Source organism: Ochotona princeps, chromosome 22 (assembly GCF_030435755.1).
Source record: "Ochotona princeps isolate mOchPri1 chromosome 22, mOchPri1.hap1, whole genome shotgun sequence".
Taxonomy (NCBI): Eukaryota; Metazoa; Chordata; class Mammalia; order Lagomorpha; family Ochotonidae; genus Ochotona; species Ochotona princeps.
The window spans coordinates 15,140,393-15,157,243 of NC_080853.1; the positions used below are offsets into that span (position 1 = coordinate 15,140,393).

Here is a 16,851-nt window from a genome sequence, read left to right on the forward strand (position 1 = left end):
GATTGACTTTCCATCCACTGGTTTATTGTCCAGATGCCCACAACAGTAAGGCTAAGACCAGGCTGAAGCCAGGAGCCAGGAATTCCACACAGGGCTCTCATGTGGGTGACAGGGAGCCAAGCACTTGGGCCAGCCTCTGCGGCCTCCCAGGCGCGTGAGCAGGAAGCTGGATGGGAAGCAGGGCAGTGGGACTTGAGTGTGAGCACCACAATATGAAATGCTGGTGGAACTCATTGTGCCATACTGCCCGAGTCTTCACAAAGCCCCTGGTATGTCCTACGGTGTTCTGGAATGAGCATTTGCTGGCAACCTAACTTGTACTTCTTAAAAATATGCAGAGAATATATATATGCAGCACAACTGTAGGAGCATTTATATATATGGATACATAAATATTAATACAGATGAAGATATATGGAGCATGGCTGTCGCACTTGGGGAAACTGCGTCTCCTCTCCATAAGTTGTCTGCTAACCCTGGATCATTAGCTAGCTGCTCATTAGCATGGGGGAAGCTCTATCAAGCGAGCTCTCGTCCCCGAATGTCCCTAGGGACCCGGATCTAGAAGGGAAAGCAACTCCCAAGTCGGCTCGAAGTCTCGGCTGTCAGCAGGCTGACACCAAACCGGGGGGACCACCAACAGGGAGCAGTTGGAGAGCGTGGCATAGACGACTGGGCCAAAGCCCTCACCAGATCCATTGCCTCCCGTTTGACACCTGCTTCAGCAGGGAAAGCAACAGGCTGGAATCTTTGCTCTGGGACACCCCTGGGCTCCTCTGCTGGCCACAGGACAGGTGTGAGAGAGGCTCTGGGTGTGGAAGCGAGTCTTTGGACAGGGCACAGGGCACAGCAGCAGGTCCAGGCCTGGGTGGTATGGGGAACCCTCTATCTTCTGCTGGGGCCTCAGCAGCATTAGTGGCCAATGAGAATGGGGAGTGTGGTGATGGTCCAGCTTTGGACACCACAGGTGGGGCTGACCCCAAGGACAAGAAGAGGGTGGGCAGTAAGGAGGCTCAGCCACAACACCAAGAGAGGCGTTCAGCAAGTCCCTCAATCAGCATCTACCAGGACCTGCTCAGGGCCAGCACCATTCCAAGCATGGGAATAGAAAAATCTGGTGCCTGCTCCCTAAAGACAGCACAGGCCCACGGGGCAGAGGCTCACCCTGGAGGGAAGCAGGCTTGAGTCCTGAGGAGGGCTCGAATGCCCCGGGGAAGGGAAGGTGTGAGGAAGCTGGGTGGTGGAGGCCAGACAGCCCCCGGAGCCTGAAGGACCAGCAATGCCAGCGCCCTGCTAGCTTCTCCAAGGATCAACCGTACTTCTGGGGAAGCAAGCTGCAGGTCCACCTGCGACTCCAAGCCCCATCCTTCTCCAGTCCTCATGTTCGCATGTACTGGATGTTGGCACCCAAGAACAGGAAGTTCTAGGAAAAACAAGACAGCACAGGAGGGTGGGTGACAGACACCTGCGAGTTCAAGAGAGTCCACACTTGGGGAGCACAGGCTCTGCCAGAATGGGAGCAGTTCATCTGCCATAGTGTGCCTGGTCCCCGGGGTGCACCCATTGTGAAGTGCCCTCCCTGTCCATGACTCATATCCATGTCCATGACACAGCTCTTCCCCTTAGAGCCCCACCTGCTGGCACATCCAGGACTTGCAGTAACTTCAGAAGGGCTGGGATGGTGCGTGTTCCCCTGGCCCCGTCCCTGTCCCGGGATGAGTGGAGGGCATGGTTGGGGGACCAGGGCACAGGGCGGAGTCACAGTCCTCCTGCCCCCATGGAGGTGGCACTTTGGGAGGAACACATGGATGGCTTCGTGGTTTACGGCAATCCCTTGTCCAGGCTTTCTGAGTTGCAGTGCTGGGCTGAGTTCCACCCACCCAGTTAGGACTGCCAGCCAACATCCCGACCCCCAAGCCCACTGACCTGGTGGATCTGGAGAGCCAGGTCGTGGAGCTGGATGTGCCTCAGCAGCGGGAGGGGGAGGCCATGGGCCAGCTTCTCTGCAGGTTGAAGCACAATGTAGGGAGATCTGTACCCACACTGTACCCACCCCTTCTGTTCTCTGCACACACGCTGTGTTCCGATTTAGTGACATTGAAGACTAAGTGGAAAGTATGATTGCTAGTCCCAGGCTGCAGGACAGGAAATGGAGGCAAAGAGCAGCCAAGTGGCTTTTCTAGGTGACACAGTGAGAAAGGGGCATAACTGGCATAACTGGCATAACTGGCATTAAATCCAGGGGCCAGGCCACTGGTCATATAGTGGTGTCACAGGGAGGAACTGGCAGCAGAACGGGAGTGACACCATCAAGAGCCCTACCTGACTCTGCCCTGCCCCCACCCCCCAGCCATCCTGCTTGCCATGGCATCCGAATGAGGCAACACCTCCCAGGAGTGGAGCATGATGCTGTCAGGTTCTGTGTCTCAGCTACGGAGTGGGATAACTAATTGGGCAGTGGGAATTCAGCGTCTTCTGTCTTCAACTCTCCATTGTAACTTGATTCTCAGCTGTTCATCTGCCATGAACTTCTCCATCTCCCTGTGCCCCAAAGAGCCCCACAGAGTCCTGTTGCCTAACTCCAGGTCCAGCACTTGGTTCCCACAGAGCAGGAGCCATTCTTGGAAAAGTTTGCATTCTTACCATTGACTTTGGGATACAGGTTGTTCAGAAGGTAGTAGTTGAGGAGCGCTTCCAACAGCTCCACCTGGTGGAGAACAGGAGAGGTGCATTGTGACCACAAGGGCCATCAAGCCCACCAATCTATGGCTATAGGGCCTCATTAGGGTGGGTACACGTGTGTGCTGACATGACCAAAAGCCATGTGCTGATACTTTATGAGATAAAGCTATTTTGAGATGCAGATATATCTGTATGCAAATAAACAGCATTTTTAGGAAGGTGGCAGTGCCACTGATTTTCTTTGGGAAGAACATCCAGGTTTGATATTGCTCTTGGCCTTACCTTTGGTGGTTAATTTTTTTGGCTTACAACAAGTGTTTTTCTGAATTGAATCATTTTTAAGCAAAACAAGATTAAGTAAAAAACAAAACAGACTTTCATTAAAAAATATATATATATATATATATATATATCTTTTAACATTCATTGTTCACCAGACACAAGGTTCAGAGTTTCCACATGCGTCTGACTCAGTCTTTACCACAGACCCACTAGGGTCCCACGGATGGCCCCATTTCACAGATGAGGAAACTGAGGCCCACAGGATGGAACTGACTTACACAAAACTGGGCAGCAGGATCAGGGTTTGAAGCTAAACTTCCCTGAGCTCACAGCACCTGATTTTTTACATGTCAGGTGCTGGAAACCCTGTAGGGTGGCTTTGTGTAGATTCTTGCACACGATTGTTATCACAGCATCCCAGGACATTTTCCACATTGGGGTGTTGTCTGCATGTCACCTTGGATGAGCTGAAATAAGCTATGCTCAGGGGCCCTGGGGCAGGGTCTCTGCCCTAATCTGTGTGTTCATTTCCACTGCTTGGGTACTTAAGGAAAGATATAGGAGGGGGAGCAGGGGTGAGGAGGGCTGGGGCATAGAGCACCATGAGAGGGCAAATCAAAGGCAACAACCTCCTTCTCCTATGAGCAGCAGCTGTCAGAAACCACCTGTTCCCTTTCTAGAAAGTTCTACAGCCCATACTGATCTTGTCATTTTCTTCCTGCCCCTAGTAGGCACTCACACCACTACTTTGCCTTCCCTGTAGAAATTGCCTCCTTGTGTGGCCTGCCCAGCACTGAACTTCTCTTGTTTTGTAACAGAGGCCCCGTTTTCCCCACGGACCCTCCCCCCTGGTCTCAGTCCCGTGGGTTGGACTTGGCTGCCTGCAGACCACGGCCCCAGGAATGGAAAGCTCAGATGCCTACTTGTTCAGTAGGCTCTGCTGAGCCTCCCGTCCCAGCGACTGGATTGTAACCAGTGAGAGCTGGCTCAGGCATTTGTTTTGGGAAGTGTTGATTTTTTTAATGCAACTCTGGGAAGGTCTGGGGTTTCTCATTCATGGGAAGAGACTGCCTGAGGATGAAGCCAACACAGCGGGAAGTGGAATGGCAAGTGGGAGGCACAGTTTAGAGGCAATAAGGCAAGTGCCTGATTCCCTCTGGTCAGTGAACTCCCCCTTTTTTTCCTTTGATTTTTAGTTCTAGGACCCTCTGCATTCCTCCTCTATGCTTAGGAAAATTAGAGCTGGCATTTCAGTCTTTGCAGCTCCCTGGGAGTCCACTGGGGAGCAGAACCACGCTTCAGTCACACTGGGTGGAGCTGCTGCTCCATTCTGTGTCTTGTACTCGCTAGAGCCTCCATGTTTCCATAGGGCTGAGGGCACCCTGTTCTCTGCTTTCTACCGCAGGTGCACAGCGATTCGTTGGAACACATCCTACAGCCAATGGCAGCCTAATCGTGCTGTGAATCGAAACAACTTACGTTGAATCCGCCGACCTTGGATTCTCTCAGCTCCACTTGCAGCCTAAAGGGAATGGGGAGACCCGGAAATGTAAGTGTTCTACGCAGGAAGCCTGAGCCATGCTGGAGTTCCCAGGAACAAGAGGTTCTGGGCAGGAGACCACTCGGGCCAAGGGCGCAGTGGGGGTGGACAAGGCGATTGAATATCCCACAGCAATGATGCCCCAACTCTGGGAAGACTGACAGTAGGGAGACAGGGGACATAGAACATCCCCATCTTTTTTTTTTTTAAGATTTATTTTATTTTTATTACAAAGTCAGATATACTGAGAGGAGGAGAGATAGAGAGGAAATGGAGCTGCCGGGATTAGAACCAGCGGCCATATGGGATCAAGGCGAGAACCTTAGCCACTAGGCCACGCTGCCGAGCCCAAACATCCCCATCTTAATCCTTTCAGTTATAAAATTAATATAGCAATGTTCTAGAATGCATGGATTAAGAAGAAGCAGTCATTGTACATTCTTCAGAAAACAGAAATGCGTTGGGGCAGATCAGTGGGGTGAAAGACTTGGAGCCCTTGGGGTGAAATTCAAGTTCTTAATCCAAACATGGACCAGGGGATCTCATCTCAGCCTCCCCCAACTTTCTCCTCCCCCCAGCTACAGACAGCAAACTGCAGTAGCCGGTGCTGGAGCACCTGCTGTGGGCAGGAGGCTGACTTACTTTTCTGGCTTCAGGGACCCAGTGATCTTACTGGTGTTGAAGGTCAGTGTGGCTGACACGTTAGTGGCCTGGAAAAGGCGGGAGAAGGCAGCAGGTGTAATTGATGGCTGTTGTGGGCAGGCGTGGAAGGCTGACCGTGAGTACCAGTTGTCTCCTGTCACAATGGCTCCGTCAGCCAAAGCGAGAAATTCACCCAGTAGACCATAGCTTCCCAGGGGCCTCACTGTAAGTGCTTAATAAGTTCTTGAAGCTGGGCCTCGCACGTTGGAACTTGAGAGGGCTTCTCATGATGGTGGTTGAACTTTGAACAGATGGCCGAAAGAAAGCACAGTGTGTCTGTCCCTGGAAAGCTCTAAAAAGAGACATTTCCAGCGATCTCAGGGTCCACAGTTAGTGCCGGTAATAATCATTATAAGTTATATCTCATTTTAAAAATCTATTAAGAACAGCAATAATGTTGGCAACAATATTAGAGATTCACCTTGTGGTATTGCAATCCTGAAACACAGGAGCCAAGTTCTCCCAAAGGATTTGGAATTGTTTCTCAATTAGCAGGGCCCATCAAGAAAGGATTCAGGGGCTGGCACAATGGCTGCACAGACTAATCCTCCACCTGCATATGCTGGAATCCCATGAGTGCTGGTTTGTGTCCTGACTGCTCCACTTCTGAGCAGCTCCTTGCTGATGGCCTGAGAAGGCAGTGCAGGATGCCCCGAGTCATTGGGACCCTATATCCACGGAAGACCCTGAAAGAAGCTCCAGGCTGCTGGCTTTGGATTGGCTCAGCTCTGGCTACTGTAGCCATTTGGGAAGTGAACCAGCAAATGGAAGATCTCTCTCTCTATTTCTCTCTGTAAATCTTAAAAAAATAATAATAATTCAGAGCCATTGTTGTTCAAGCGCTGGAGTCACTGAACACAAGAAACGGTCACTGAGGCCACAAAAGAGTCACAGTGGCTGGGGCTGCTTCCACCCCAGGATTAGAGGAACAAAGATGGAATTGGGGTCCCTTGCACCCTAACTTCCAGTTAGGTCAGCCAATGGGAGGGACTCTCAGGAGGGTGGAGGGTGCAAGGGACCCTGGGAAATGTAGTCTTCAGCAGCCAATATGGGCTAGCAGAACAGAGCTGACAGGACAAGGAAGCGTAGACCACTCTCCCCATAGCAGCCCAGATGCACTCAGTGAGAGATCTCTACACTGAACAAAACAGTCTGCAAAGAGCCACAGAAGTACTTAACAATGAACACTGTGAAGGGTTGCTCCAGAAAAAGGTAAGGCCCAGCCAAACCAGACTGGGGAAATAATAGTGACTATGAAGTCTGAAGTTTTCCATCAGCTGAGTGATGGAAAACTACCCAGATGCAGGAAGAAAGAGCAGTGTTTGCAAAGGCCATGAATCTTACCACACCAAGCCGGAAGACAAGCTCTCTGACAGAGCTGGGCAGGACCACAAAGGCCTCGATCTCCATCTGGGGTGCCATGTACAGGTTCTCAGGGCTGAGGGTCAGGACAGGGGCAGAGACCACTGACCCCTGGAGCTCTAAGTTCATGTTGGGGTAGAGCTTGGCTATCTGGGAACAGAATGAAGAGATTAAATCAAGAGAAGAAAGTGTGGGCTTCCACCAAGGGCCACAAGGGGTCAGGCAGGCTGAGGGGGCTTTGTGGTTGGTTCTGGGTGTGCCTTTCCTCGGGACGACTGAGCTGAATGTCCACCTGCACAGAGACGCCTTTCCCTATCCGTAACCCTCCTCGCTGCCATCACCATGCTATCTGCAAGGCATGGTCATCACTGCTGCCTGTTTAGGCTGTGTCTTGGGAACCTCGGGGACTGGGGACAGGAGCATCAGGTTGTTTGGGGATTAGATGAGATGATGGAAACGGAGAGTTCAGTCCAGCAATGACAGAGCTACCAGGCGGCTCACAGTAACGGATGCAGCCAAAGGTGGCAAACAACCAATGTGTCCTTGTCCAAGGGTGTTTAAACAAGTCACAGCCAACCCTCCCCGTGGCAGGTGGGATGCTACTGAAGAAAAGGGTGAGAAAGCTCTCTCTAGATCCACAAGGAATGGTCTTCCAGACATTGGAAAGGAGTGTGACAGTTCTCTATTTGCTAAAAAAAAAAAAAAGAAAGAAAGAAAGAAAGGAAAAGGAGAGAGAGGGACGGGAGAAGCCATGTTTGCTACATGCCTTATTCCTACACGTCACTGGAATGGTTCATAAATCTGATACTCTTGGTCCCCTATGAGTCTTCTGTAACTATTGTTAGTTAGGGTCCATGGTGGGGAACAGGCCTGAGGGTTCTCAGCACCAGGAAAAGGCTGAACGGCCTGTGCTGTAGTTTTATTGGGAATTCCAGAGGCGGGATACCCTGAAGCCTGCAGTGCCCCAGCCTCCCCTTTTGGGTGGCTGACAACCTTTGATCCTTGGCCAAGCCGAAAGGAATGTGGGGGTCTTGGGAGGTACCTCTGAATGCCAGCAGGCTGTCTGCACCCCTGGGGGGGAGGGGACCAGGGCTGCGAGCACCCTTACCCGGGGCACGATGGCGCGGAAGGACTTGGTGGTCAGCCGGATATGGGAGTCTGATGGAATCTATGGCAGAGACAGAGGTGTCTTAGGAAGCCAGCATGGAGGTCCAGAGAGAGCAGGCAGGAGGGGAACACTCCAGACTGAAGGTTGCAATCACACTGACGCATGTTTGGTTCTCAGCTTGGTCACTCTGTGATCCCAGACCAGACCTTTCCTGTGTCTGTAAGCCTCAGCTTGCTCATTTATAGAATGGGGGTAACCGTGACCTTTTCACATGAGCTGCCAGGGAGCTTCCTGATTTGGAGTTTTTCTTTTTCTTTTTTATTTTTGTAAAGCAACCATCCTATGGGCTCTGTGTCTTCATATTCGTGCTTTACTTTAAAACTCCTCTTTTATTTCCTTTAACAAGGCATCATTTATTCTGCTTCATTGACTAAATATTTTGAAATTAATCTCCACACATCATCAAGATGAGAGGAAATTCAATTAGAATAATGCAGCTGGACTAGGAAAAAAGCAACACACAGACCAACGAACTGCAAAGTCCTTCACGCTTGTTGCAAGGGAGAAAACTGTGGCTTGCGGTTGGTTAGCAGACAAAATGAAAAAGGGGAAATTGTTCAAACTTTCTGTTTTTCCTGACCCAACCCAGAATTTTTTCCTTAGGCATGACTTACAGTGTTACTGATGTCAATGGGAAGGTGGGATGGAAGCAGGCTGGAAGGATGGGTCGCAGACTGCCAGCCTCCTTACCATGTCATCCGTGATGGAGAAGTTGGCGTACCCCAACTTGTGATAAACCATGCTGGCTGTGTTAAAGACGTAATCGGAGATGGCGAAGTAGACCATCTGGCTGTGCGTCTCGGGGAGGCTCATGGCTGGGACAAGGACATCCACTGGGGAGCGGTGACTCAGATGAAAAATCTCCCCCTGGAGAGAGACACCGGGGCTGACAGGACTTGACCCCCACACGGCCTGACCCGGCTGGAGGGGTGCCGGCTGGAGGCTCTGCCTGGAAGTCCACCATAGTCTATTTGCTTGGGTGAAAGTGTAGCTGAAGCTCTCATGTCTGAACCCACAGAGGTCCTGGCCACCGTGGGGCCAACCAGGGCACTCCTTAACCCCAGGCCAGTTCTGACTGACCTCTCCTGCAAGGTGGGAGGAACAGGGGGAAGGAGGAGGGCAAGTCTGAGAATCCTGGGCTTGTGAGATGCCTGTGCAGGGCTGCTAGCTCTGAGAACGCTCCTCAGCACTCCGTATCATCCTGCCCTTAGCCCTAGCATGGGCATCTTTGAAAGGGGGGACAGGTGGTCCCAGGAGCCGGCTGACCCTGGAGAACACATCCTTTGGACAGGATAAACCCATGCCCCTCCTTCCGGTGGCTCACCTTGAACATCACCTCCAGAGTCCGGGCTGTGGCCCGAGGGGGCTCCATTAAGCTGTAATCGATGCCAACGAAACTGTCGATCTCTGCTGTGACTGAACCAGGACAGGGGCAGGGTTAGGCGTCAGGGGAAGCCAATGTTTCAGAGAAGGGGTGACATTACCTGTGACTTTCTTCCCAGCTCCCTGTCCCTCCACCCAAAGACCATCTCTCTCCTCCCTCATCCCCAGCCCCCTATAACCCAGCTACTCAGAGCCTGCATGTAAGAGACTACGAGGAGCTGCACTCCACTACCAGGTGAACCATGGCACTCCACAGCCCTGAGCGTGCCACACATTGGATCAGCCAGCCTCATGTGTCAGCACTCAGTGGCGGGGCGGCGGGTTGCTGCATGCTGCCCACCTGCTTCCCTGCTCTTGCCCGTGGTCATCCTACAGATGCCCCTATACGTGCTGGTAAAGAGGTGTTCACAATTGGGCCCCTTGGGGACAACAGCTGAGGACCCCTAAGTGTCCATCAACGGGAACCTGTTCCAGAAAGGAAGTGGAATCCACCTGGTGGAACTACACAGCTGAGAAGACTGAGGTCTGGGATGGCCGCTGTTGGAAACCCGCCAGGTAGGATGTGTTAATGCTGGACCTCTGTGTGCCGTGGGAGCTGGCCGTTTCCCTGCAGGTGCCCATCCACGGGCAGGTGGCCTGCCTATGCACTGCACCATTCAGAGCGGCACGACTCCCCCGGCGGTCTCAAAGCAAAGCTGCCTCAACAGCCTTCCATGGCCGAGTGGGCATCCCAGGGGAGCCTGGATGGCCAGGACAAGGCCAGACCAGCCATTCTCTGTGTCTCCACTTGGGAGTTGCTTACACGCAAGTGAGCGGTGGGTGCAAAGCCTTTAAGCTGTGCACTTGTGATGTGAGCACAAGCATGAGTATTCCTCTGTGAATACACTGTTGTGAAATGATTTTGAAAATGAGGTTGATTTGTATGTGCCAATAAAGGATCCCCAGGATATATGGGGGTATTTCACAAAGTCTGTGGAAAGATGGAATTCAAAAGGAAGTTTATTTTGATGCAAAAGATTTGAGTTGTTTTTTTTAATAACATGCCCTGCCCATGGACTTTGGGAAGACCTACAAGATAAACAAAAAACAGCCCACAGATCCATAATATGCTGCATAATAATACATATTCATGACTATGCAGATACACACAACAACACATGTCTGAAGGTAGGCACACCTGTTTCTGTGTGTTCACACGAGAAAAGACACACCCCAAACACAGGTCACCTCTTGGAAGAAGAGTGGGGGTGGGAAAGTGTCTCCAGTCTGTGTCACGCACATCCGATGGATGACAGTTCCCTGTTTGTAACAAAAGTTACCAGTGGCCCAGGCGTGGCTGGGTGCCCTACCTGGCAGTGTTTGGAGATAAGGCTGGAGGTCAGAGGTCACTGCTTCCTTGATACGTTCGCAAATCTGAGAAAACAGAACAAGTTCCAGAAGACTCGGCTTAGGCCCCGACCAACACTGTGGTTTGGGTCACATCATTTCCCATCTTCCCTTAGTGGTCACCAGTTCTACAAATGCCGCTGAGTGCGTCTTAGGGCCCAGGCATGATAAAGACAAGCAGACCCCCATGTGGACCCCAAAAATGTCCCGCTGCGTTTTCCATAGTCTGTCCCACAGCTGATTGTCTGAGCGGAGTGACCACTGGCACAGTGGGATGAGGGGGCCTAGCTGCAGACACTGCTCACAACACCACCATTAGAAGGGTTTTCCTTGGCGAGACCCTGGTTCCCAGAATTCAGAGTTTCACAGCAGAGCTGGGTGGTAACTAAAAACAGCCATACAGATAGATAGATGTAAAGTTAATACGAATGCACCCCGACTGTCATTGGTTTGCCCATTCTCTGTGTGCCCAGAGAAGACTCAGTGCTCCTGTTGGCGGGCGTAGGGAACTAACCATGCGCAATCAGCCATCACTGTCTGAACAGGACTGTCTTGGGAGAAAAAAAAATTATTTCTACCCCTACCCCTTCCCACTGACTGCACTTGCCACCCCGTTCACTCTGGTGAGCTGCCACTCAGCCAATGCCTATGACTGAGGGAGAGCTGCTTCTGCCAGACTGTGAAAGGGGAGGTGCTAAAACCACGCGGTCAAGGCTGGACAAGACCACACAGACACGCAGGGTGGGGAAACAGTTGCGGAAATCTACAGGTTTCTGCATTGGGATGACTTTCCATGTGTCTTTGAGTCACCACTGTAATGAAAGAAACCTGAGCTGGACCTTGTAGCAGGTGCAAGAAAGACCAAGTGCAGTGCCAGTCAAGAGGTTGCTGCAGCAGCGAGTTCTGCGCCCTACATCAAACGATGCCAAGTGAATCTGTCTTCGCTGGATTTTAAAACATCAGGCTCAAGTGTCAAGATTCTCTTTGTCTCTGGGTGCAGGGGTGTCCTCACTCTAGTTTGAAATTATCCAGCTGCCAGCTACTGTGTCATTCATCTAACTTAACAGGTAAGAGAGGGACATAGGAGTCCCCTGACCTCATGTAGGGGTCACAGGTAGCTTCTTGGAAGAGGGGACTTTCTAAGGGTATGTTACAGGGTGAGCAGGCATGGATCAGGCCCCAGGCATATGGGTGAGGCTTGCTGGGGGCTGGGCAGGCAAGGGATTGTAGCTGAACCTCTCTTGGCAGCTATCCCAGTTTCTGGGGGAGTTCAGTATCCAGAAACTGCCAGAAAGCGTGGAGAAGTGGGTGGTGAGGAACATTACAGATTGGTTCCAAGGGATTGAGAAGGTGCTGTTGGCCTCACTGTATGTCCCTTTTGGGTTTTCCTTCAGACAGCAGCCCAGCAGCTATGCCCAAACCTGTGTCCACCTGCCCCACTCCTATAGCGAGGCCTGGGGGCACGGCTGGGTCTCCCGGGGAGATGGGTCGGGGCTGGTGAGAATCCTGCAGGCGAGTGGAACAAGCCTGGGTTCAAATCCTGCTCTGTGCTCCTCCCCCACCCCCCAGTGTGACCTCTGCATCATCTCTCTGCCCCATGGTCCTCACACGCAGGATGCAGTGCCAAGGCCAAGGTCAGGTTGACTGCAATGGTGAGAGGCAAGAGCTGCTACTGCCTCTCCATCTTGCAGTTCAGACGCCATTTGGGGAGTGAGTCAGCAGGTGGAAGATCTGTCTCTGTCTTTCTCCCTCTTTCTGAAATTCTGCCTTTCAAATAAATAAAGTTGAGGCAAGTAGGTATTCTGTATGTGTGCCCAGACCAGCTTCCCTAGCCCTGCCACGGCAAAACTCCCCTGTCTGCAGCCTTCCACCCGGCCTGGCCCACTGACCTCCTTCTCCAGCACTCGGCGCAGCTTGTTCTCTATCTGGTTGTGGAAGAGACTCAGCAGCCACCTGTGGAGAAACACATGTGGAGTCTACTGCTGACCATGGGGGACAGTCCCCTAGAGAGACCTCCCCTACCCCATCCCGGCACCTGCAGCACCTCAGGGTCCTGCAAACCCACTCTGGTGCACCTGGCTTCTCAGTCACCTGCTACACCTGCTCAGAGTCAGGGATGTAGGGGAGGGGTTGAGAACCTACTTAAAAAAAAAAAAAATCAGAACTGAGCAAGAAAGGAAATAATTCGTCCCGGGACATATGTGATCCGCACAAGCTCTCCTTCATCAAACACCTTCTTGCTTCTCCAATAAGTGCCTTTCATCTGCCTTACAAAGTCCCAGGCATTTGATTTTTGTTTTGTTTTGTTTTGGTAAAAACTTCAACGCGCCCCGGGCTTGAATCAGCATCTGAGAATGCCAACAGTGTCCGCCAGGGGGCGTTCTTCCAGTGTCCAGGAAGAGCCTAACCCATCCGTCCAGAGCCTGCGGGCTTCGGGCCCCAGGCTGGCCATGTCTGGGGTGTCTCGGCGGTGACCTTACCCCAGGTCCCCGTTTATGTCCACCTCCACATCGCGGATGTGGCTGCTGCAGCTGGAGGTGGTTACTGTGGCCCTCCCGGAGGGCTCGCTGCCCAGCAGGAGGTTGACTGCAATGGTGATGCCATTGACATGCAGCTCAAAGGAGTTTTTCAGCCTCCTGCAGAAGGGGAGAGAAATTAATGGTTAACTCTTCGTTGAGGTTGAGGGCGGATTGACAGCCCAATTCTTATCCTCGAGTAAGTGGAATTAAGCAAAGACATAAGAGCAAGAAACAAGGCCGGCAAAGATCTAGAAGAAAGCCTGGGGTCAGCATTTATGGCCAAAAAGGGACATAGACATTTTCAGCAAGATCGAAGTCTCAGAAGCCGCAAAGGAACAGGCTGATTAGCTTCGCGTGTCAGAGAACCAAAACTCCAGTGAATAAGACACAACACAGGCAACATAACAAAGAAATGCAGCATGAAAAAAACAGCATCGTGAGATAAAGAGCTCATTTCCTTAATATAGGAGGCTGCAAATGAACTATTTTCCTTCATCTTACAAGGGACAAGCCAGGGCTGGGACTGTGGCATAGCCCATTAAACCACTGTCTGCTGCACCAGCATCCCATATGGGCACTGGTTCAAGTCCTGGCTGCTCCACTTCTAATCCAGCTTTCTGCTAATGTCCCTGGGAAATAGTGGAGGGTGCCTGAGTGCTTTGGCCCCTGCATCCCCAGGGGAAACCTGGAAGGAGCTCCTGATTCCTGGCTTCAGCCTGGCGTAGCGTTGGCTGTTGGAGTCATTTAGGGAGTGAACCAGTGGATGGTTGAGTTCTCATTCTCTGTGTGTGTGTCTCTTCTGCTTTTTCTATAACTCTGCCTTACAACTTAATTATATATATAATTATATATTATATATAATATAATATATATAATTTTTATATATAAATAAAGGATAAGCCAATGTAAATTAATGAGGAGAGGGCAAAAACATCCCTAAAGAAAAAAGCAATCAATGGTGTGAGAATAATTTCAATGGGAAATAAGATCATGAGAAGTTACTAAAAATGAACATTGGGCTGGTGCAGTGGCGTAGCAAGCTAAGCCTCGACCTGCAGCACTGGTATCTCATATGGGCCCAGGTTGGAGTTGCAGCTACTCTACTTTTGACCCACCTCTCTGCTGATATGCCTGGGAAAGCAGCAGAGAATGGCCCAAGTACTTGGGCCCCGGCACCCAGTGGGAGACCCAGTAGAAGCTCCAAGCTCTTGACTTTGGACCAGCTCATCTCTGGCTGTTGTGGCCATTTGGAGAGTGAGCCAGCAGATGGAGGGTGTCTTTCTCTTTATCTCTTCTTTCTTTGTACCTCCACCTTTCAAATAAATAATTAAATCTTAAGAGAACATGACGACGATACTACTTCTCACCTATCAGATGAATAAAACTTGTGACGTTCTCCATGCGGTGCTGGCACAGTGTTGGTGAATGGGCATCCCACCCTGGGGTTGCCAGTGCTCCCTGGCACTGTGGTGCACAGCTGGAGGGTATGCGCTCTGTGGTTCAGAATCTGATTTCTGAGCCTCCAACCTCGGGCTCTAGAGAGAGCTAAAGGCAAAAGGAAGCATCGCCAAACGAGCAGCAGTGGACTGAGTAAAACACTTGCAGTGGGTGCTGGTGAGCCATGACACCCACGCTGGGGGTGCAGATGCGCCCTCTGCAAGCAGGGAAGCAGTAGGCCCCAGGCTTCTGTGTGGGCTCCCTCTCCCCATCGCGCCAACTTTCCCAGGTGCTGTAAGCACTCCAAGGCCTGGGGGCAGAGCCAACTTACAGGAACGACTTGCGCACTTTCCAGGCGCCCTGCACGCGGACGTAGGAATTGGAGATGGCGAGACTCAGGCCGTGGCCGGGGACAGGGCTCAGGGTGGCACCGAGCAGCTCGCACGCGTTGATTTGCAGACTGTGCGGGGGTGGGGGGTAGACATCAGCTCTGGGCCTGAACCTCCCTCGTCCTCCCCCTGCTGTTAGCCCCTCACCGCTCCTTCTGGAGCACCTGACCACCCCCCTCACCTCCGGGCCAGTGTGAGCTCTGCGACCCCGCCCAGCCCTGTGCATCCCTTAGGTCATAGCGGTCTCGCAGAGTAGTCTTGCGGGAATGGAAGTTTGGGGAAGGAGTGTAGTTGATCAGTCACAGGAGCCCCACCCTGCCTTGGACACAGCCAGGGGAGGAAGTCAGACTCAGGGAAGACCCAGAGGGGAGGAGGTGCCACCACAGGTGCTACTAAACAGTCACTAACGGGCCGGATAAAGAGGAAAAGTAAGGAGGCCGGGAGGGAGGAAGGAGCGGTGAAGGTGCGATGAGCCATGAACCTGCCGCCCTCCCTGCATTGCCCACCCCACAAGAAGCACTTCCTGACTTTGTTTAGCATCAGTTGTTCATATCAGGGGACTCCTTGAAGACTCAGTGCCAAGGCTGCCTCCTCTAGTGAGCCTGCCTTGATTCCCCCGGTGCTAACTGGAGCTCTGTTTGCAGCCTCAGGCCCGTCTTCCCCTTCAGACCCTCTGAAGATGCCAGCCTGCATCCCAGCTTGTCACTCTGGAGAAGGACGCAGGATCATCCGCAGCCCCACCTGTGGAACTCGTAGTTCCCACGCCCGATGTGTTTGATCCTGAAGTCCCCGGAGAACTCAGGCAGCTTGATGTCCTGGAGCTTCCTCTGCAGAGCCAGCAGCCCCTCCCTGGCCGCTGCAGATGGAGACACTCCAATCAGCTTGGGCCGCCTCCCTCACCTGCCCTGCCTTCTGTAGTAATTAGCTACAGGTTGCTGGCCCCTACTGCTGTGTGCCAGGGAGTGTGAGGACACGCAGGGGTGGCCCTCTGCTTGCCAGGGGCTTGTCACATGTGTGCCTGTCCCCTCTTTTCCTTGGGTTCTCCTCTTTCTCACAAACCCCTGTGCTGGGGACCCTCTGGCCACACTGCTGCCCCTCACGCCTGGCCAATTCCTCACTGTTCTTTTCTACTTCGCTTCTTCCAGGAAGCTTTCCATTATACCTGTCTGTCCCCAGGCAGCCTGGTGTCCCAATAACCCTTCCCAGAGGAATGTGATTGCTACATAGACTCCCTGACTGTGAACATACATGTATCACATGTGTATTGATATGTAACTGAGCAGGTGCTGACTTTAAAGGTATCACCAGGGAAGTTTAGAGTTTTTACATACCATGTGACCACCATTGTGCTCATACTACAGTGCATGCCAGCTTCCTGCAGCCACCCTTGTGCCTCTTCTAGGTCTTTGCCTGTCTTGGATGATCCCTAGGTTCTCACTGCTGATTTCAGACTTGGCCAGGGCTGTTCCCATCCCCTGGGGCAGCTGCTGACTTCACATCACCCTGCAGTGGTTCCACGCGTCTCCTCCCTCAGCAATGCCTCCCGCCAGCATCTCCCAGACTAACTGCTCACACACGGATCCTGGCCCTTGTCTGCTAGTGGGAAACCCAGCTCATCTGAGTAATGGGCCCAAGCCCCACAGTGGTGGGGAAAGGGGCTGCAGCCGAGGTTGAGAACGGCTGCTCCAGTCCAATGGACAAAGTCCCCCACTGAACCCAGGGCCTACCCAGCCAGCTGCCATGACTTCTTACCGTACTCCAAGCCCTTGTCTGTGATCCTGGCCACCAGACCAGGGTTGGCACCCAGAGCCCCTGGGGCAGACGTGAGTAGCAATCCCAGCAGAGTGGATCTCAGCAGAAGCCTGGCCAAGTCTCCCATCCTGGGCACCCTGTGGGCTGGGCCAGGACCATCACACTATGGCCTGAGCCTGGCACCCTTAAGTAGCTCAGGCTGGAGGCGGTTCCTGGGAGCGGGAAGGGGAGGCCCCAGGGCCTGGAACC

The 16,851-nt window shown here is 52.4% G+C and overlaps 1 protein-coding gene across 1 annotated transcript; it reads right to left on the reverse strand.

Annotated features, from left to right (window-relative positions):
- Positions 1 to 16,746, reverse strand: LBP (lipopolysaccharide binding protein). The gene is made up of 15 exons (XM_004586047.2): positions 16,603 to 16,746; positions 15,592 to 15,706; positions 14,793 to 14,921; positions 12,986 to 13,141; positions 12,395 to 12,458; positions 10,469 to 10,532; positions 9,061 to 9,152; positions 8,427 to 8,603; positions 7,677 to 7,736; positions 6,551 to 6,718; positions 5,147 to 5,214; positions 4,444 to 4,486; positions 2,644 to 2,707; positions 1,927 to 2,003; positions 1 to 1,423 (listed from the first exon to the last, which is right to left on the reverse strand). The coding sequence occupies exons 1-15, from the start codon at positions 16,727 to 16,729 to the stop codon at positions 1,379 to 1,381; spliced, it is 1,449 nt and encodes a 482-aa protein (XP_004586104.2). The 5' UTR covers positions 16,730 to 16,746; the 3' UTR covers positions 1 to 1,378.
- Between the last annotated feature and the right edge of the window lie 105 nt (positions 16,747 to 16,851).